Source organism: Meleagris gallopavo, chromosome 7 (assembly GCF_905368555.1).
Source record: "Meleagris gallopavo chromosome 7, MGAL_WU_HG_1.1, whole genome shotgun sequence".
Classification (NCBI taxonomy): domain Eukaryota; kingdom Metazoa; phylum Chordata; class Aves; order Galliformes; family Phasianidae; genus Meleagris; species Meleagris gallopavo.
In genome coordinates, this window is record NC_139410.1 from 4,885,279 (window position 1) to 4,908,157 (window position 22,879).

Below are 22,879 nucleotides of genomic sequence, written 5' to 3' on the forward strand. Positions count from 1 at the left end.
TAAATGCTTTGTAACAAAAGCTTTCCTTTCCTGATCTTTGTAACATGCAGCTATGCAAATATCTGTCTTCCTATTTCAGGAGCTGCTCAAACATACACGTCAAAGCAAAATCAACAGGTATCAACCATTGATACCTGCTGCTGTGTACCTCTTACCTACTAAAATGAAGTTTAATAGATTGGTACAAAGCATTTCCTTCGCATGCATGCCCTCTGTAACCAGTACTACTACTTGAATTTAATGACAAGTTTTAGCAGCTTAATTTAATCTACAATTGTTTTCTAGAGAACAAACTAACACTTATTTTCTCCGTTCCCAGATTTACCCAACTTGTGCAGAATTTCCAAGTAATTGAATCACAGAATGACTTAGGCTGGAAGGACCTCTGAGACCACGCCGTTCCAACCCCAATGCCAAGGGCAGGGCTGCCTCCAGCAGCTCAGGCTGCCCAGGGCACATCCAACCTGGCCTTGAACATCTCTAGGGATGGGGTACCCACAGCACTTTGGGCAACAGTGTCAAGGCCTCACTACTCTCCTTCCCTCAGTGTATTTCTCAGTTACAGTATTATGCCAGCAGGACTATTTCCAAATAGCCTGGCTTGTCTGTCTGCGCTTAGACTTCATCTTTTCTCTGTACTGACACATGCTCCTGCATTTGGAAAGTGAACACACACCCCCACAGACACATGCATGCTATGGAAGGAAAAATAACTGAAGTAAATATTTAAGAGAATGACTGCTTCTGTTGGAAACAACAGTGAACGTGTCCTTGAAACAGTTAATCTTCAAAGGACTAAAAGCAGTTAACCTTCAGGAGTGATCAGATTCCCAGCTTCTGTAGCGGCTGATCACTCTCGGGGCCTGCACACGGTATGCAGAGTTCTCAAGGACAGCTTGATTTCTGGCATCTCTGGACAAGTTGGAAATTGTAATTGCAATCACAGTGAGCTTCTGTGCCTGGAACTGACAGGCAGGCAGGTTCCCCTCCTAAGTGGCTACACTTACAGCGTGCGTAAGTGGGAGGAAGAGGGGAACCGAACAAAAGGGAATCTACAATCAGATGAGTTAGGTCACCCTTCTGCCTCCCATCCACAGCAACTTAACGTGATGGAAAGAAAGCCTGTTTGAATCACAGCTGAAGCACTGCCAGGCAAATGCAGCAACACTGCTGTTCTTTAGCTGCTATTCTTACGGGGACCCTTTATGCCAGTTGGAAAGAAGGGTGTTTACATAAATGACAGAAGAGGAGGATAAAGGAAAACATCTCACTGCTGCCATACAGGATTTCATTTGATCCTAAAGCTGACCTTTAAACCGAGGTTCAAGATTAACTCAGTGCTATTTCCCAAGCAGCCCTGCAGTCAGTGGAAGGACTATGAAGTGCCTGCACGTACCACTCAAGCTCTGATAGCAGCACTGCCTTTTTCAGACTTTAAGATCCAGCTCAAACGCATTGCTAGGCAGCGTGAGGGAATTAAGCTTAAGTCGATGGATAGGCGAAAATCTTTCTGCCGTCACCCATACACTCATAATAAAAAGCAAGATCTTAGAAGGTTCCCTCAGAGAAAAGGTATCTGTATTTCCAGCCTAGGATCTTTCTATGTCTACTAGAAATAGTGGAAACAAGTGAGGTCTTCTCTCACCCTATTCACCTGACCATCTAGCTACACTTTCCACAGTGGCCTCCAGACACAACTAGAGAAACAAGGAAACTAGAGCTATCCAGATCCCTCCTGGTTTCCAGCCGAACGAGAGAAAACCCTCCTTGATAAATGATTTTTTTTCCCCTGAAGCCCCTGAACCAAACCTAAGTTTGGTATGTCTTCAGCACTTGTCTTAATATGTAAGAGGGGCTCACAATTTAGGAAAAGTTGATCTTTTTCGCAGTACATGAAGACTGACTGCTTTGCTCATTTAGTTAAACAGACATACAAACGTGACAGAATAAAGGATGCGTGCATCAGTCCCCTCTATACAGGCAGCTTTGATTTGTTTGCTCAATGCCTAGTGGAGGTCACTGTCACTTATTACCTTTATAGTTTGCTTGACAAATGCTCTCCTGCTCAATGAATACTGCTACTAGAGATGGCAGGGAACTACATTAAGCCTAGGAAAAATCAAGAATCCCCCTAGATCTTAATTATAAAACCATAAAAGAAACCAACTGCCTTTGAAGCTCTCTTACCAGGAAACAAATGAGAATGGGAAATTTATTTCCAAGCATAAATTCCAAACCCTTCAGTTTAATTTCTCCCAAGTTAACTTTCCCACCTAGCTAAGCAGCAGTGCCTTCTATTATTAGCTTCTGGCCCAGTATCAGCTGACCACCATCAGTCAAACTGTCTTCATCTCAATGAGCTCAGGGACTTCCAAGGAACTCTGTGTTTGCAGGCATGTGCTTGCAGCTTCTAATTACTTTCTAACAGATAATGGAGCATTTAAGTTCAGTGAGGATACATTAAATTTGTAAGTGGATCAAAACCCTGGACAGAATCAGAGCTCACAAGATTACTTCCTGAAAGCACTAAGCTTAGAAGGCTAGGAAGGAAAAGGTCTCATCAATTGTCTGTTCCCCCAAGACACAATCATCTTAAGATATTTCTTAGCCTCCAAGATAGCTTGGCACACTTTCCAATTGCGGTGTGTCTCTAGAATGTATGACATTATTTGCTGAGCATGTGGTTTGATGTTAAACCTGATCAGGCTACTTGACTTATCAGACAATCGTAACAGTCCAATAATTAGAGGTTGAGGAGGGAAAATTGTTTTCACAAGTGAAATGACAAGTCCCTGTTCAATTATCAAGTAGCCTCTCAGCTGCTTACTTGACTTTTCTCATAATAAGCCTTCTCCTACCTGCCCAACAGCCTCATCTTTTCTTACAGCTGCCAGCCTTGGGGTGAGGGGCAGCACACCTTCCCTGCGGATGCCAGCAGCCAGTGGCAGCTCCCCTGACAGACACACAAGCAGCAGCAAATATGCTTGTACTTAGAGTTCAGATTTCAGGGCCTTTCTGGGGACCACAAAGTGTGGCAAACCTAGCAGGGAGATGAAAACACCCCAAACATCAAACCATTTCAGTGCCTGAGGGGAAATCCTTTAGCCTGTGAAATTATTCCAGAGATAAATGACCACCAATTGAAACTTTGGAAGAAATAGTACCTCTGTAAAGTATTAAAAAGTATACCCCTTTTAGTCCACCTGCACATTCTGCTGCTTCCCTGGAGAAAGCAGTGTGGGATATGCAGTAGGCTTTGTTTTGCCTTGTGACAGACACAGAACTACCAGAGAGAAAAAACAACTATGTAAGAAAGCAGGGAGCAGTGTTAAAGAAAGGTAGTTGGGGATCTGAAGAGAAAACACAGAAAATAGACTCTGCTGCCATTCCCTGAAGAAGAATTCCAAATAGGGAATGTAGTTTTTGATGACAGCCAATTCATTATCCCCTGGTGGGAGGTGTTTGGCTATAGGAGGTGCTAACACCATACATTATATCATTATAGTCATTACAGATCCATTAGCAGATGTTCAAGGTGCTGAAATGACAGACCAGCAGCCAAATTGTTGTTCTTTACTTTCAGCATAACACTTAGTAGGATCTCAGAACACTGTAAGACATTCTGCCAACATCAGAAGTATAAAGCAGGGCCATTGGAACATGTCACGGCTGTCTCTACCAGCTATTGCTGTAGACAGTGAAGTGTTCCAAGTACCCTCAGCGTACACAAACCAGTGTTTGCAAGAGGCTTTACATCTCCCACAGCCTCTCCAAAAGGAAAACTAAGTTTTACTTGCAAGTATAAGGACGCTCAACTGAGTAAAAATTGCCAACAAAAGCTCACCTATACTTCATAAGTTAAAAAATAAAAATAAAAAAGGAAAGTCAAGTGGATAACTCATTATACCTCCTTCCCATTAACCTTCCCTTCCCACTGAAAGATTGTCAGACACTTCATTGAAGTCAATGTCCATTACGGTCCCAATGGCAGTTAGCTCCTATGTAACTTTAAAAAAAAACAACAAAAAAAACAATTGCTTTTACAAAGGCCATTCACAACACTCTTCTTACTGAAAGCAGAGCCAACGGATTGTGCTCTCACATGTACTCATACATTTTCCTAATGAGATAATGTCAATAGATAATTTCATTCAGTATAGTTACACTGACTAAAGTCTCAGAGTGATGAGGAATAAAAAGGTTTCCTACTACAACTTCACTTACTTATCTTACATTGAAGAATATCTCCTTATAATAAGCTTATCAGTATAAAATTATATCCCTTCCGGGACAAAAAGTAGTGGTCACATAAAACCATAACCAATTTCTAGGCCCTTCTTTTACATAAAAGTTATCTATTAAAATGCCAGCTCTTTCAGGAAATAGATGGTTGAGTTAGGAGGCAAGGATGGCAGGAACTTCTGTACTACTGCAGGAAAAATTATTTCAAAAGAGGGAAATTCTGTCTGCCCTCCCATCAATTCTGTACAGGAAGGAATGTTACAGACCACTGCACACATATCCAGCGCAGCACAGATACAAAGCATGTTAGTTCTTATTGTTACCTCTATCAGCTGATGATGGGGTCTACTTCTTTTTAGCTATAATTATAAGTAACCTTCAGGTTTTTACTGACCTTTAGGACTTGCAATAACCCACACCATTCCCCCACCCGATTACTAGTAGATCAGAGGTTCATGAGACAACTTCATATGAAGAGAAACCTCTCCCAGTGCGGCTGCCTGTTATGGGGTTAAAATATTTACAGTATCCAAGAAAAATCCTCCATTTCTGAGCCATTCAACAGATGCATACATTGGAGGAAAATGAGGTCCAGTGAATTAAGTCAGCTGATGATGCTGGGCTACGAAACCCCAAACAATCAACTTTTTTTTTAACGAGGATCTTACACGTTCTTTGTGACGTGCTTAAGGTTAATCAATATCATGGAAGGACCAATTACTACTATTTCTCTATCAGAAGGTCAGCTCTTCATCTTGTACAAACTGTACGCTTCCAGTGACTTCCATATGGCAATACCAATTCCATCTACTTGAAAATCAAATCTGCATACTGTCTACTGACATCAAACAGCACACACGCAGCTTGCGTGCGGTAGCCTTCCACTCCCTAGGCATCCACTTCAATTGATCACTGAACACCAGATCTCCTCTTTCTGGAGCTTTGCCATTGACCATTACTTTGTCCTTTAAGCAAACATCTAGTCTTCTTTATCCCTTTAGTACAAGTCATTTCATCCCAACAGAGCCATTTTTTGTTTGTTTATACACAATGATTATTATATGTCATCAACAAACACGCAAATGCAGTGCTCTTTAAAAAAGCATAGGAAGCACTTTGGTCTACACACAGCTTTAGTTCCATTGTGAGAACTTGTGATCATTTGCTTGAAACAGCTAGAGCTGTAACTGCACATTGTTATTAATTTCTAGATGTAGGAGTAGATTATATAATGGGAGTACAATCTCCTTGTGGTTTATAGTGTCATTAATGCTTATCAAATTAAGGCTGTACACTGAACAGACCTTCAGAATTTACAAGTCCTATGTAATTTTCAAGTTCACGGGAGAGTTTTACAAAAAAAAATGCAAATTGCTATTATTTGTCAAAATACTGTCTCCGATTTGGACACAAACATTCAGTGTCAATGAGGCTTAATCTTGACACAAAGCAAAAAACTGAACACAGAACACCCATAAAAATGATGATCTTGACCTTTTATTAACAGTATTTTAGACTAGCAAAGCCAAAGGAATTTTAAAATTGGGTATATTTTATTTTTTTCTCCCTATTATGTTTTACTGCTGCTGACTGCTCCCAGACTCAGTGCTTAGTTCTCAGGAAAACTGAAGCAGAAGAGAGTTAAGTTTCTGTTCCTAGGAGTTGTACACCAGCGAAAACTTGCATACATGGCAAGATGCTCCCCTGCAAATTCCTTCTCTCATCTCTATACTCTATCATAAAAATGGAAAATTGCTCGCACATGAGACAGAGGAGTAATGAGCCTTCCATTGATGTACAGGCAAAATCCAAACATCTTGAGGTTCATGACATCTGCACGTTGAAACCCCCAGCCCTTCAACATTTTGGCACTGATGTTACCACATGCTTAGGGTTCCAGAAAACTATTATCTGACCAGGGCAAAGCACTGTCCTGCACTGATTAGTCCAGCTCTTCTACTTCAAGGGAGCAGCACTGATCTACCCCCAGCTGAGGTGTTTATTGTTCGATAGCATTGCTACCATAAAGAATGCATTAACACAGAGACAGCTTGTCAAGGAGTAACAGAAGGACACGTCCCTATTAAAACTCAGCTGCTTTTGTGCATAGGCCATCACGTTGTAGCACCAGCTAAACATCAGCATGATACTGCTCCTGTGAAAAAACCTCTTTCTGCTATTTAAGAAAAACAACTGGCCAGAAATTACTCTTTACAACCTCTGTGGACTGAAGAAAGATCCCCCAAGACTCAAAGCAACTTACATCCATGAACTCGACGTTGGCTTTGGGACCAGTGGTCTCATTAAGGATCTTAATGGCCACAGGAATCTTTACGGTTTCTCCCTCGGGGACCCAAATACCCTAGAAAGATAAGGCAAAGTGACAGAAGACTAATAAGACAACAATCATAAAAATCTCACTGTTCCATTTCTTTTTGATGTATTTTGTCACATTATGCAATTCAATCCTGAACATCAAAACTGAAAATACACAAAATAAGTTATTAAAAGCAAAAGAAAGAAGTCTCACAAAACTACTTCTTACATCAAAACTAAACCTTTACGTATGTGGATGGTTGTATGCCAGCAAACGTCCTTAGATCTTCTTGGTTTTCTCACTGACAATTGCCTTTAAATGAAACGATATAAGCACAAAGATGCACATTTTTTCACTACCTACTGATTCCCACAAAATTTGAAAAAAAATTGGATTATTTTATTCTAGAATCTGATGTTGAACTCACTGAAACTACAGAAAAACTCCCTCTAGTGAGTATCACCAGCAACGAGGTCAGAACTTGAGTGTTCACAAGTTAAACAAGGCTAATCAATGCTGTAGAGAAGACTCTTACCTTGTATACTGTTCCAAAGGCTCCAGAGCCAAGAACCTTCACTCGTTTCAGCTCTGTTTCCTTCAGGATGCGAAGCTGAGCTTGGTTGGGAGCCGTACCACTTGGAGTCAAGGGTTCCACAAGCTACGAAGTCAAGTCCAATAGTGTTAAGTATTTGAAAGTGTGAAAATCCACAAGAAGTTTATACTGGAAACAACCAATCCAGTCAAACACTGGAATAAGACAGTAAAGACTGCTAGTCTAACAACTCCTAGAGGAATCTCTCACTTTTAAAGACAACAATCAAATGCTGAGAAACTGAGCAATAGTATGAAAAAACCCTCACTCAAAATGTAATCGTTTCCACCAGGAATTACATGATGGAATTACAAACTGGAAACTGAATTGGTGTCACAGTAAACACACCCAAGGACTTCTGCTAATGGAGGCAGTATAAATATTTTCTACATGACAGAAATACAGCATTTATTATTAGTGGAGCACGTTGTATTTTTGCCCATTTTAGTGCCTCTTAAGTTAGTCGTATTTCTTTTAAATAACCCTGACTTAATGGCTTATCATATTCTTATTCTGTTTTGGGGAAGGGTCTATTCTTCTCAACTTCTACTGTACCATATATGAGGACAAATTTAAGAAGAAAGCAACGTAAAGGAGACAATTTTTAACAGCCATTAATTTGCTGCAAAAAAAAAAAAAAAAAAAAAAAAGGCACAATTAAGTAATTTGTTCAAGAAGGCAACCATGTCCCAAGAAACTTTATAAATAAACCACAGACCAACATTCTGTTAAAAATGACTGTAGAAATCAATACTGTACTACGTTTGCCAGAAAAGGAATGGTTCTTTAAAAATAAATTAAAAAAATAAGTGCAAAGGACAATACTCTAAACAATGAAAAACAGCCTGCTCCTTTACAGGATGAGAGAAATAATTCAGGAGTACTCCTACTCAAATGGAATTCACACCACTGCAGTATTTCAGAGTTGTCTGTTTACAAGGCTAACTGCTCTGCGGTTTCAGAACTCCTGGTATGGCTCTTTGAGCATCATGGACTACTTACCAGCTGACCAGACTATTTTAGTACTGGTAAGAATGTCAATAGTTGGAAATTACTTGAGTACGGAAACATAAAACCAAACAGCAACAAGGTTATCATAGAAATTATTTGTGAGCTGCACTTTTACAAGATTAATTCCCTTTTTTACTTCCTGTTTAGATGTCCAGTATTAATGTGGTGAAACAAAGAAGGTTCCCTATTAAAGAAAACCAGTATGCTTTCGTATATATGACTTGCAGGCCATCAGCACAGGAATGGCTAGGAGTACTAGTATTGTGAGTTTTAAAAATATGCTTGTAGAGTTTTACTGAGTATGACCAAGAGAAAGATAGGTTTATTATAACCTCCAGCTAGAAACAGAGAAGGGAGCTGAAGCTCCGTGTGCTTATTTCAGGATACTCCTGATTTAACCTTCCATTTCACAGGCAAGACAATAGCCTCCCCACATAGTAAGACCTTCTACTACTACCTCTATTAAGATTTTATTCCCTTAGGAGAAATACCACCAGCCACAGCTTTTATCTGAGCAAATGAAGAACAGGAGCTGTTGTCAAAGCCAGTGCTTGTGCTTAAAATCATCATCTTAAATTCAATTCTGCTAAGTGGAGGCTGGTACGATGGCAAGGTTAATATACCTAAAAGCATTAAGTTAAGCTTTCTATAAACCTGAACAGTATTCAACAAGCAACACAAATTCTAGCTGGTATAAAGGTGTTTAGGAAAACAGATTGGGGATGCATAAATCCTTTTGTCAAGCTCTAGAATGGAAGTAAGTGGGAGCAGGATCCTTACAATAAAACATGAAACAACACTTTTTAAAAAGCCTTATTGAAGTATCACTACGGAACTGTATGTGGAGACAGCAGTAATCACCCCTGCTGTAACTGACAAATAAAGAATGAACGTTATGCTTAAGAACATTTCTTAGATTGCCTCCTCCACTACCTACACCCTCACCTCAGTCTCCAGGAACCTCCGCAGCGCTCTCTTCTTTTTAATGCTCTTGCGTCGAACGTACACAGCAAACGTCAGGCCCATGATGACGATGATGAAGAGGCCACCAATAACTCCCGCAGCAATCAAAGGTGTTCTAGCAATCAGAATCAGAGACTTCATTGTTAGGTGGGGTGACAGACCAGAGAACAATTGGGCACACAAAACACAATCACTTGGAAAGCTTACTGTCGTGTGACAGTTTCTTAGTTGGACCAAATACAAAAATCAGGGGAAACATATTAATAAGTTCTCTTGATTTCCATCCATATAACAATTTCACTTTTTTCAAACTGCCATGCACATGTGAAAAGTTGTGTGGACAAGGAGACACAACATGCACTTTGATGGCAAACGCAAATCTGCAATGGCAAAATGAGGATACAGATACTTGCAGTTTTCCTGCAAGAGGTTTGTTTACCTGTACTTACTCTTTGGCTCTAACTGCATTAACTCATGGGATAGGGTAGTGAGGGGGAAAATAAAAACTGTCTAAATTACCAACATAATGCATCTTCCTGAGTTCAGAGAAGGGAGGAGAAACTTGAAAAACGCTGTGCCAGAGAAACGTGGAGGCATCATACATGCGCAAGCCCTGCTCAAGTAGAGGATATTAATGTTTCAACAAAGTAATTCATTACTAGTACCATGCACTCTCGAGACACTCTCAGTTCATAACTATTCCACATGAATATTCTAGTGAGGGTTTTATGGTTGCACCCATGTGGTTCTGTCACCTCTTTCCAGCAAAGTCAAAACCCTGAACAGAAGACTGTTTTGTGGGAGCCAAAAAGTCTCCTTTGAACAGTACCAAACTAGGGTCAGCTTTTGCACAAAAAAAGTAGTGCTGCCCCCCACTATCCCTGCAATCTCCCACATAGTAAGTGCAGAGAAACAAGCGCCTGCCAAAGAAACTTGAAGAAACTTCTGCCCTCACTTTGTTTTCTCTGTCTCTAAGGTGGGTAGGAGCCTATAAACCAACATCTTAATTTAAGTGTTCCCACAGAATACCAGCAACTTCCATAAACACACAGTGTTTAACATCCCAACAGCAGTGCCTGGAGATCAGCTGAAAAGAGTGGCAAAAAGAGACAGCATGACAACTGCAGAGCAAAACGGTGCAGTAATCATGTCTTATTAGCTACGTGAAATAGGTTAACAATTGACAAGATTGTAGAAGTATCATTGCTCTGGTTTAACAGTCTCCTCCATTATGTCTGAATGAAGATGGAAGACACATTACGGCTTAATAAAATAAAAGTAGCACACAGGTATTGGAAATTTTAGTGTCTCCAACAGAAACAGTGCATTGATTTATCCGATCCCTTGTTCCTTTACATCATACCACAAAGCCAAGCAGCGGGATGCAGTCCTATCTAATCTGGCTTGCTATATTAAGGTGTACCTACATTACAACCACATACCATTTTGAACCCCATGTCTACAGTAGTCATCAAAGACTCTATGAAGATGGCACTAAGGCTCTGAAGCAAAAAGATATTTTTTAAAATGATACATAAACAACCACAGAATTTTTACCACCACCAAACCGAAGACTGACAATATCTCTTGACTTCAAAATGTATATTAGTAGCCATCATGACAACTGCAGATATCAACTTTTATGACACTAAATATGCTGAAAGTGGCCCGAACAATATTTGCATGATAGTCCATAAGTAATCAGATCTCAAGGAGACATCCACCAACTCTCACTGATCTTGAAAGGAAATCATCATGTCTAACAGTGAATTGAAGAAAAACACTTATAAAGATCACCAAACAAACCTTTAGTCACTAAAAATATGCATTAGTTATTAGATCCAAATTTTCAGGAGCTACAACCTAAACATGTAATTAAGGTTAAAAAGGCCACAAAACAGGAAGGCTATGGCATATGAGAAGAAACGTTTTTCAAATTCTGAAGAAGTGAAAAAAGTTTTTTTTGAACTTCTAGCTGCCTCACTCATAGACCAACCATCCTTATATAAAAACCTTGACACACAGAAACATCACAGAGCTAAATGGATGCAGCTGTATTCCAAGCAGCTTCTCCTTGCCATGCCGACACAAAGCTAAGCCCCAAAGACAACAGCAGTTATGAGTTTCATTTGACACACTGGCAAACGATGAGCCAGTGGCTTCAGTGCTTTCTGGTATCATCGGTGCACGTCACTATCATGTCTCACTGTTGTTTCCAACCACGTACAGATTATTTCCTAAGCACTTGAGTTATTTTCTTTGTCACTCGCTTCATTTGGGTTATTTTCACTTAGGTTCATTAGGCTGAGTTTGCTTTTTATCTATTCTGCTAACACCTTCAACTGTGTAATCTTTCCAGTGTTCTTGCGTGTGCAGTATCTCAAATTTAATACTCAGCTGAATTTCATTAAAATGCTGTTTACCTTTCCTTTAGATAACTGTTAAGGTTGTTTAACACGGATCCCTGCAAGGTGTTACTGATCAGAGATACAGGTTTCAAGTCTTCACTTTTCTCCCATTCTGTTTTTGTTTTTTATTTCAATCTCTTTTTTCCCCCAGCATGTGCACCAAACCATCAGTTCAGCTTCACATACTGCAAGACACGCACAGAAGTCCTTATCTCTACTGGCATCAAGAATGTACCAATAATGTAAACAGATTACATTACCAGCCCACGACCACCTTTGTGAGTGCATCTATTCACTGCAGTCTATTTTCTGCTTAAAAATACTTTCACCAAAATTAACAGCAGCAATGTTAATGCTGTGACAAAAACACTGTCTTCAAAAAGAGATTTTGGTAAAGTCATCTTTAGAAGCACAGAGGCCCCATGTCTTTGCTAGGGCTCAGGAAGGCTAAGCTCGAGGATGGAGAGCAGTTCTATGTCATTCCTATCCAACCAGCAGAAGGATGGACAGCCAGAGGCTGACTCTAGCTCATGTTTCTTACAGCTCCACTACCAGCCCATCGCCAGGAAACTGCTGATGCAGCCATTATTTTCCTTTACATGCTGAAAATCTTCTCCAGAGGGTGTAAAAAATTCTCTACTAGGCATTTCTGAACTTTTATGCTCATCAAAATAAACTCTGTAGTGCAAGAAATATGGCTCTGAATCATAATCCAATCCCACATAATTAGCTATCCATCACCCCTCCCTCGGCTAAGAACAGAATACTCAATTAATGACCAGAAAAGGGAGGTAGGCAGAGAGAAAAAAAGCTCTACATGTAAAAATCCTGCCTTCTCAACTGGAAACTGTGTGTAACGGGCTAAAATATGAAAATAAGATTCTAGTGCTCCATTAGGAGAAATACATATTTTTCTTTTCAAATGCGTATAGAATTTACCCGCACCCACCCACCAAATTTGAAACAAGAAGTTCAAAGACAGTGTTCCAAGACTGACAAGGATGCTCAACAGGGTGGGTTGTATATTTATGCCAAAACATCAACACATTTGCAATTCCCACAGTGCTCCCACGGTAAGGTATTAAAGCCTGATTACTGACCTCAATGAGTACATGGCCTACTCGCTCTAGACTGAGTCTACTCTAGAGTCTACTTCTACTCTAAGACTGGAGAACAACGCGGAAGAGAAAGGAAGCAGTGCTGTGTCCATGGAGTAAAGCTGAGAAAACACCTGTTTCTTCATCTTTGGCACTAAACCACCTAATACAGCATATAAATAAACTGAGCTTTAAAACCAAGCCTTCCGTTCCTGCCTTGACGTTTCCCAGCCCTCTACCGCTTTAGGTTTTACCCATGTCACTCCAATTTTTTTCTTCAAGGCACTCTTTTTTGAGATGGACGATCCACACTTCGTGTTCCCCACCCTTTCCCTAAGAGGGGAATACAGTAAACTTACAATATGCATTTTCAAAGATCCGAGGGATTTTGTTAATCCTGGAATGATAATCTCAGCATTTAAACTACACAAAATAAACAGGCAGGGTGGGAAGCAAATTTGAGTATGCTTAATAGCTTTTCTCTGCTGTACAGCAATCCCCTGGCAGCCTCTACATCCACAACTTCCAGTGCCTGGTCCTCACAGAACAGTGCTCCCCAGGGCAGGAAGAATTCAGCTAGGATAATTCACATTAAAACATGCTCTGCTTTGTACAAGAAAGAGTCCCTTCTCCCTTTCTCCACCTAATCTGAGGGTGTTTAAACACTGAGCAATGTCACCTTTATGTTCAGATTAGCTTTTATCATACATAATCACAAATTGTAACTGACAACTGATCTCACAATGCCTACCAGTTCCACATTTAAATCTAGACACAAGCAAACCACATTCCATCATGCTGTCACCTCGCTTTACTTACAACTTCGATGGCAGGTTGCCTTAGCCATGACTTTTCAACATGCAACTTGAGTACTACATTGTAGGTCCCACCCTGCAGTTAAGCAAGTACCTTACTGGTTCACGTTACTGGGTGACTCAAACCTTGTGCTTGAAGCTTTTCACCATCTTCACCAAATGAGAGCAAAACAGATGTCCCACTGATCAGGCGGATCTGTTAAGAGCAACTCTGCTATTATGATGCATCAAAACTGAGCAGTGACTTAAATAATTTAGGAGAACAATGATGTTTCTCTTTATTTTCAGCATAAATTACTAAGAAATCTATTTTAACTCCCTGTTCATACAGCTGACTGAGAATAAATACTGAAATGCCACTAACTACAGCATTGATGCAGAGGCTTTCATGGGTTGCTCGCCCCATAACACTGAAAGTCCGTCTGATATCTGTTGTGCCCCTCATATTTTAAGACTGAGATTTTTCTCTCCTGCCGCAACGCAAGGAAGGAACAGTTGTTAAAAGCTTGCACGGTGACTTTGTTTTGAGGCTTGTGCTTTAAGTAAATGGATTAACGTCCCTTGTAAAATATTCCAAGTCAGGCCTCACGTAATGGGGATTGATTCATCTGTGACAGAAAGCCACTAAAATCCACTAGATAGGACTTGCAGGCAAAGCCAGTTCATCAAGCAAAAGAACAATCATCTTTATAAAGTTATCATATTTCCTGTTTTCTTCATAAAGATTAATATTTTGCTTGAAATAAAGAAAACCAGCCCTGTAATGATCACAGGTGCTGATGGACTGCTCTGAAACCAAAGCCATCAACATTAGCTCAAGGAGCCTCTCTCTGCATAAAGCATTCCTGTTAGAGGCAATAAAGTCCACCTGCAGCACACAGCTTTCTCTGCAACCAGCTGGAGTCAACAGGCTCTACAATTATTTCTGTGTAGATGAAATTATTAATTAGAACACATGCTTTTCTCAAACAAAGCCACAAAGTGTGTTCTGCTGCAAGACACTATACGCTGAGAGACCACTTTGTCTGGCAGCACTGATTTGTACTCATGAGCATCACACTGCAACAGTGTGAGGTTTGGGGAGTTGGAGAAGTAAAATGTAGTGTCCACATTAAATCAGTAGGCAACCAGAACTTGAACGGGGCTGGGTAACAGAGAGCATACCTCCTAGCATAAAACTGACCACTGACACTGACCACAGTCCAGGCAGATTCTATACTCTTTCATCACTGTAACACTGTTTTGGTACCCACTATGTATTCCAAAACCCATCGGTAAAGCATTACCTGTATTGAGCCATTCAGCATACAAAATACTGAAACCCGAGCACAACTACATGAAATCTTGCCTGTAGGGCCGTAGAGAAGGCTTGCCTCCCTTTAAGGAGACACTGGATGAACTTCTCTCAGCCCCGTGCCTTTCATTTTTATTTCACAAATCACCTCTCTTTTCAATATGCCTCAGTCTCTGTGCAACTGTCTCTTTTGATCAGCCCTTGGAAAACCAGCCTTTCCTGAGAGTCCTTCAGCAGATTTAAGCAGCACAGCGCAGTTTCAGTCAGTGTCTAAGTGCTTGTGAACTCTTCCCTGTTCCAGTTTTGAATCAAATAGGACAGTGCCTGCTTGCGCAAGCTCCAGAATATTTCACAGCAATGAACTTTCAAGGACCGCACTGGGGACGAAGCCTGAAATTCTCAAGTCACAGGCTGCCTCTCTCCAAAATCTTTCTGACTCACACTTCTCAGCATGCACATTAGGACAGCCCCGATTCCTGTTTCTGCCCTGGCTCAGCACCTGAAGTCCTATGTGCAACCTGGCTGAGGTGAACAAGCTTCTTCTCATCAGTGAGCAGGCAGCCTAAGGTATTAATAAGTTCAGCATTGGACATTGGCAGAGATGGGGAAAAAAGCCATACAAAAATGGGACGTGATAAACTGATGAGAACAGAACTGTCACACCATGTTCCTGATCTTCAAATATCTTGTCATATCTAATCAGGCCTTCTGTGATAAACGCAGAGCTAACGTGGGTTTCAGCTGAGCTCTTTTTAACAAGGGGTGGCATTAAATCATCTTTGGGACCTATGTTTGAGATCAAAGTCAGAGCGAACGGAGGATTTGTAGTTTCCATTTTAACTGCATTTGGAAATCTGCCCCCATATAATATGCTTGTAAAGAGGATTAAGACTTTTGCCTTCAAAGTCTACGACATATTAACAGTTCATTCCACATTGGCATAAATGCTTTCTAATACTGGAGGAATAAATGCCTCCAAATAACAACAATGTGGTGGTTAAGTGGAACATGCATTTTCACTTCTCACCATGAGTTTCTAAATATGTATAATTCAACTTTGCAGAGCATAGGACGGAGTAAATATAGCCAAGGCTTGTAAGTACAAGCAAAATCCAAGTTGGTGAAGATTAGGGCGTAAGGAATTTGTTTCCGAGCATTTCTGGCAGGACAAGGAGAAATGATTTTTAAGTTGAAGGAGGGATGATTTAGGTTGGATAGGAGGGGAAAGTCCTTTTCTAAGAGAATGGTGAGGTGCTGGAACAGGCTGCCCAGAGAGGCTGTAGATGCCCGTCCCTGGAGGTGTTCAAGGCCAGGTTGGATGGGGCCCTGGGCAGCCTGTCTAGTACTAAATGGGGAGATTGTGGGCAGGGTTGGAACTTCACGGTCCTTGAGGTCCCCTCCAACCCGGGCCATACTGTGATTCTGATGCTGTATTGGGATTTATCACTATAATATTACAAGGGTACCATCACATCTGTTTAAATACCTTTAATTATATCAATTGTTAGAAAATGTCATTTGATTATGAGGATAAAAAAGAAGAAGAAAAATTGAGATCCTCTTTTTGATGCAAAGCTTATGCAGGACCACCATTCCCATACCCGGACATGCCCCTGAAGTGTATATATGAATCCTTCAACTTCTCTTAATTCCAGTCATTACACTATCAGCAGTGACCCTACAGGACACTCAAAAGAAAAAAATAAATAAAAATGAATTTAAAAATTCAGCTTTGAACATTACCCCCAGCTTCTTTTCTCAGCTCCGATGATTTTTTGCATGTCTCTATACATACAGCAACCTCCTAGCATCTTGATAGTCACAGATGTGACTTGATTAGAAGAACAGCTTGTGTCCATGACAAGGATATAGCTCAGCACAACCTAGTCCCTGCAACAGCTGCTTTATTACAATTATTTTGAAGTACAGTATGGCCCACATAAAGGCCAATGATGATGTAGTAAAACAGCTCTCTCTCTCTTGAATTTCAGAATGCTACAACATTCCAGAATTTATTGCAGGTACTGCCTTGTCCAAATATTTAAATACTTCTATTCCAATAGCTGTTAAATGCTCTGAATGGAGCACACCTAGCATCCAGGGTAAAAGTGCATACGAACAGACACCTACGTAGCAGCCCCTCTGGCAGACAGCAGACCCTGCTGACCTTCTGTGCATTTTACATCCCACAACTTCTGAGGTTTGTTTGGGCTCAGGATAGTGAAAGTTCAAACATACCCCCTAAGTCCCCCACCAAAATTGAGAGAAGGGAGAGGGACCGCCTCTCCTCACACTTGAAAAATGTATTTATTTGCAGTGTGATGAGAGGCATGCAAAACAGTTAATGAAACCAACTAGAGGGAATACACACACACATTGCTATAGCCTAGTAATTTCTCTATCCAAAATTTCCTTCGTAAGTGAAAAGAGCTCCTTCATTTTAGAAATCTGTTGATTAAAAGATGACTGATATGTCCCATAGCATGGAATTTGGTCATCTGGAGTCTGATCTGCTGGCTGATCCCAAAAGTCCAAACAGAGACAGTTTGCACAAACAGTAGTGGAACAGCACTGAACCTAACCTGCATCCAAGTCCTTTACATGCTGAGGTTAACATTGCCACAAGGAAGGGAAAAATTACCCGCAGGTGTTGGGACTGTGTTGAAGCTAGAAGATCATCTCTGCAATCTGTACTTTATCTATGATCCTTACTGAGATTGAAACTATGCATTTATCAGTCCATCTAATGGTTCATTTTTAATGTAATACTTGTTTTCTTTTTTTCCTGTGAGGGGCAGAAAAAGAGTTAATTTCTGAAATAATTCACATTTCTTTAAGGAAGACTGGGACACAACAAACAGCTCCAAATACACTATATGGATCAGCTACCATTACTATTAGAATGCTAAACCTTATTTCCATCACAGAATGACAGAATTATAGGAGCTGGAAGGGACCTCTAAAGATCAAGTCCAGCATGAGTTCTTTTCCATATCTTCCTCTCTCCTACTTTTTTCTCCTCCTCCACATCACTGGCCTCATTTCCTCTAGACAATTCTCAATCCTATCCCAACCTGCTACTATTCTTCTGCCCCATAATGTCCCTTTCTCAAGTTTCCTAAAACACAAGCTTCCTAGAGTCAACCCAAGAAGCACTCTATAATTAGATCCCTTACTGCACGCAGAGGATTCAACCTTCCTCTGTAGTTTAAGTCTCAATACATCAGTGACCAAAACCCAACACTTCCCAGTCATAGCTGACCCTGCTACCAGAAAGAAGCTTGCACTAGCAGAATTCCTTAGCACTCTTACAACTTTAGCTTTCCTGCAATTGGAGCCCAGAACACTGCCCAGAATTGTGTTCAAGAAGCATGGAGACCTACATGCCATTAATACTGCAGCAGGTTTACATTACAGAAGAGATGCAAAGTAAACTGAATAGAGAGAGTTGCATGGGAAGTAAGCTTGCTACTGGATCTTTCTTTCTCACTACAGTTTGAACACAGGTATTTGAAACTCTTCATCTAAGAAACCCAAAGATACAAGTAATTCATGTGACATTCTCCCACATCATCACTGTTATATCACTTTACTGCATGACAGGAAAAAAACTATAGTAAGATCAATGGATTTAGTCTGACAGCTTGATAAACTCTCATGAGTAACATTCCTGCCGGTCTCAGGTATTTGTGATAATGCTTTCGCATATGGTATCTGCTGTAACACTGCTTTCCACAGCAAGCACAGCTAGCTAGGACAAATGTTAGCTAGTTGCTGCTAAACTAGAGCTGGTTTCATTAGCTTAGCAATTTATGTTCTCAGGCTATACACAGCTAAAACTGGAGAACATCTTACCAAACCTCATGAGGTTCAACAAAGCTAAGCACAACATCTTGTACCCGAGTCATGACAACTACTACCATCAATACAAGCTGGGGGATGAAAGGATAGAACAGAGCCCTGCCCATAAGGACTTGAGGGTACTGGTGGATGGCAGCTAGATCTGAGCCAGCAATGTGCCCTTGCAGCCCAGGAAGCCAACCGTACCCTGGACTGCATCAATGGAAGCACTGCCAGCAGGGTGACAGAGGTGATCTTGCCCCTCTACTGGTGAGACTTCACCTGGAACACTGCATCCAGATGTGGACTCCTCAGTTCAGGAAAGATGAGGGGCTTTTGTTGGAGCGAGACCAAAGGAGGGCCACAAAAATGATACCAGGGATGGAACATTTCCCCTGCAAGGAGGGACCTAGAGCTGGGGCTGTGTAGCCTGGCGAAAAGACTCTGGGGAGACCTGAGAGCAGCCTGTCAGTGTCACAAGGGGGGCTATAAGAAAGAATGGGGTAGACTCTTTAGCAGGGTCTGTTGTGACAAAACAACGGGAAATGGTTTCAAGGTAAAAGAGGGGAAATTTAGACTGGATATAAGAAGGTTTGTTGTTTTTTTTTGCTTTTTTTTGCTTTTTTTTTTTTTTTTTTAACCATAAGGGTTGTGAGGCATGGTAACAGGCTGCTCAGAGGAGTGGTAGATTTCTCATTCCTGAAGACATTCAGGGTCAGGCTGGACCACACTCAGAGCAACCCCATCTAGCTGCGGATGTCCCTGCTCACTGTAGTGGTTTTAGATTAGAAGGCCTTTTAGGGTCTCTTCCAACTCAAAAGATTCTATGAGATTCCAAACCATAATTTTCATTTATGCAAAAACAAATGAAGATAAACTGTATTACCATTACTACTTTTGACCTAGAGCTGGAAAAACTGTTCCAAATTCACTGTGAAACAGATCTTGTGTGAAAAGAAAAGGTAATATCATTTCCAGACTTGATATGCAAGCTCTTATCTACATTAAGTGCTCTACATTTAATCATTCAAAGAAATATTTAAGTGACTTTAAATAGGCAATGGGAAAGTGTGCATATGGGGAGAATGCCTGCAAGATTTTATAGATATTAGAAGTGAATAAATCTATTCCTAACTCTAATTTTGTCCCCTTTCTACAGTAGATTGCACCAAGACATTAACTTTGATCTGAAGAGACCTAATTAAGTAGACTTTAACTGTACGTATGCCTCTAAAAAAAACATACAGTGCCATCAAGGTACTATTCAAAGGAACTCCAACCAAGAGCTTTCCATTTACTGCAAGAACTGCAGCTCCTTTATCACCAGATGGGTCATGGTGATTAAGGCAGAACGCAGAGAATTAAGTCTTGGTTGGACTCTGAACTGAAACACATCTATCACGTAAACTATCTAAATATGAAAGAGTGACAAATCCTGCATTATGCAGGTAGACTGGAAGTAAGACTATGAGCTTTAGTTCTAATTTATCACATGTTAAATATTAATGAATTATTAGGAAACCATTCAGAGAGGTTTAAACAACTCTACATCTTGTGCATTTCTCAAGCTCTATAAATGTATTTTTAATAATAGATAATTAATTCATAACAACATTAAATCTAAATTAAATCTCATTTCAAGCCATAAAAGAAACCCACAAGAGAGTAGTGAGATATACACTGTTGCTCTATAATAAGGTCACTGTTTCATGACACCATTTTACCACTGCATCATATATAATTTGTGCAGCCAAACCAGTACTGACACACAACACAAGGCTTACGTGGGTTGATAAGAAAGGTGGTGACCTCTGCAATAGGGCTGTGTGTTAGTTTCCATTCTAACAAGCCATTTTCAATTTGAAATTTCCCAAAGACTCGCCTTTCAGTAGTGACCTGCTGTACCTTGTCTACCTGCTTACTTTCCCTGCTCCTAAGATGCAGTAACAATAATTTATCCAGTTTTTAGAACAAGGCGTTTTCTTATTGTAAATGTATTTCAAAATACTACTGTGAGCTACACAATACAACATCCAAAAGAAAAAAAGTAAATAGGCTTTATTGAGGAGCGTCCTCAAAGATGCTGTCAGGTTTAGTTAAATGCCTGAGAGAATCCCAAGGCTCGGTAACTACCATATTTAATGATGCCTATTTTCCATATTTCCATTAATCCTGCTGTTAAGGTAGGGCTGACTACACACATACAGCTCACCAAGCTGAACTATGTACTGAAGCCACAGAAGAGTAGGATTCAACAAATGCATGTCATGAAGCATAGGGATAAGAGGGACTATAAGTTTCATCGTGTTCCTGTATCCCGAACAGACCAAATATACATCATCATACGTTTCTGCAAGAAACCTGTTTGCTTTTTAAGACTCAGCACGGTGCTAAAGGTCTTCCAGAGCTCACCAGCTGAATACGGTGCAAGGGTTGGGATACACCATATTAAATAGTGAAGACTGCCAGTCCTATATCCACAAATCAGTAAGATAGGCCAGCTTGTATAGTTTCACTGTAGCATTTCTCTGACATGCACTGCTAGACAATAATAAATTACTTAAATCATCAAATAACAGCTCTGCTGCTGAGAAACATGGTCTGTGGGCAGCAACCATCTCAGCACATAACAAGAGCATTTCACTCATACCGTTTGTAAAATCAATTACAACAACCAACAAAACTTGCCTTATCCAATCCCGTGCACTCTCAACAGGATCCTTAAACTACTGGAGCTACAGAATGGATTTCAACAAGTGCATTATGACAGCTGCCTCTGGTTCCTTCACTCTCCCCCACACAAAGGGGGATTCACATGTATTCCTCCCAAAGCTCCAGGCAGTGAGATGTTGTTGTGACAGTAAGCATGCCCACAGCAAAGGTCTGTTTAAAAACACTTCATTAGCAGCAGTTCTCACACAAAACTAGAGGTTTCTCTGTCTATCACAAATGGATCACTTGTAAGCTCTATTCAACCCACAGAGACGGTACAAGAAACAGCAGTTTCCAAGCCTTACTCATACATGTGAAATTAAAAGGAATTACAAATGTTTCTTCATCCTAATACATCAACTTCATCCTGATACAGCATCAGAGAGTTCCATATTAGAAGTTTCTCAAGAGCAGCATCTTTTATCATTCAAGTTAAGTAATGCTTCTTAGTTTGTACCCATAGATCCTACTTCTCCTCTTACTTTATACAGCCATTCTCCTCTTCTTCCCCTCCAGAAGTGACTATAATTATTCTATAAAAATAGAGAGCATATGGAACGCTTTCCTCCAAGCAACGGAACAGAGCTCCATAAAAGCAATGAACATTAACGGTTTATTAGAGGTGGTTTCCCTTCCCCACCATCTAGTCAGAGTGGCTGTGAAATTCTACTCAAGTTGTACTGTGTGAGGGTACAAAGCAGCTGTGAAAGGATTTGCCTGCACTACAAAGGCTTTTTTGTTAATTAGCTCATGTACACACACAGTACATGAAAATGGCTTTTTTTTTTCCCCATTTGGGAAGTGATGATTTGTTGAGAGAATGTCCTTTGATAGCACTAAGATTGTTATTTGAGTTAACATCTACACTCCATTGCATGAAGCCACTTGACAACAGTGCTCCGGACTACTTGTTTCTGTTAGTTATAAGGAAAAGGTGACATTTTCTTTAAGTATAACCAGAGACATCAGATCACTCAGACCAGTGACATTAAGGTGCTAGTTGTTCCCTATCATAACAGTTACACGCTTCCAATTACATCTTCAGATCTGTAATCTCCCAAGACATCAGAAAACCACAGAATTCACTCCCTTTAACAATCTCTTCTTAGTTCTAAGTCCCATGAATAACAGGAAGAATAAATTATTTAAAATTCATACTTGAGGTCAGAAACTTTATCCACAGTCTAGCTTTAATAACTGAATTAACCAAGCGTGCCTGGAGTTGAGGCACGCAGAACATCCAGCCTTGCACAACCAACAAGTCATTTTCCTAATGGTTGATGGAATACTATTGTAACAATTTATCCATCTTCAATTAAGGCAATGGTTACCAGCTCCTTGAAGTAGACACACCTCTCTTTCAGTTCTTTATGCTGCACTCACGTATTTTTTTCCTGCACCCAGGTCCTCTAAGAACTATACTGTTCCACTCAAAGGAACTGCTGGCTGCAAGCAATAGAAGGCATGAAATGGAGCATGTGGGTAAGAAAAGGAAAAGCTAACTGCTTTGGGTATCCTGGGAAATCCTAGCCTCCACTTTTTCTCTCTCTGGTGATTTCTAGGAAAGGGTACCCCAAACTAACTTCCC

General features: G+C 40.5%; 1 protein-coding gene across 8 annotated transcripts in view; it reads right to left on the reverse strand.

Annotated features, from left to right (window-relative positions):
• Positions 1-22,879, reverse strand: part of ERBB4 (erb-b2 receptor tyrosine kinase 4) — a 515,280-nt gene that overhangs the window by 107,611 nt on the left and 384,790 nt on the right. For all 8 annotated transcript variants that reach the window (XM_085228854.1, XM_085228852.1, XM_085228851.1 and 5 more), the window contains 3 exons: positions 9,108-9,240; positions 7,095-7,217; positions 6,506-6,604 (listed from right to left, as the gene is read on the reverse strand). In XM_085228854.1, the coding sequence (XP_085084980.1) occupies positions 6,506-6,604; positions 7,095-7,217; positions 9,108-9,240 (355 nt within the window). The remainder of the gene's footprint in view (positions 1-6,505; positions 6,605-7,094; positions 7,218-9,107; positions 9,241-22,879) is intronic.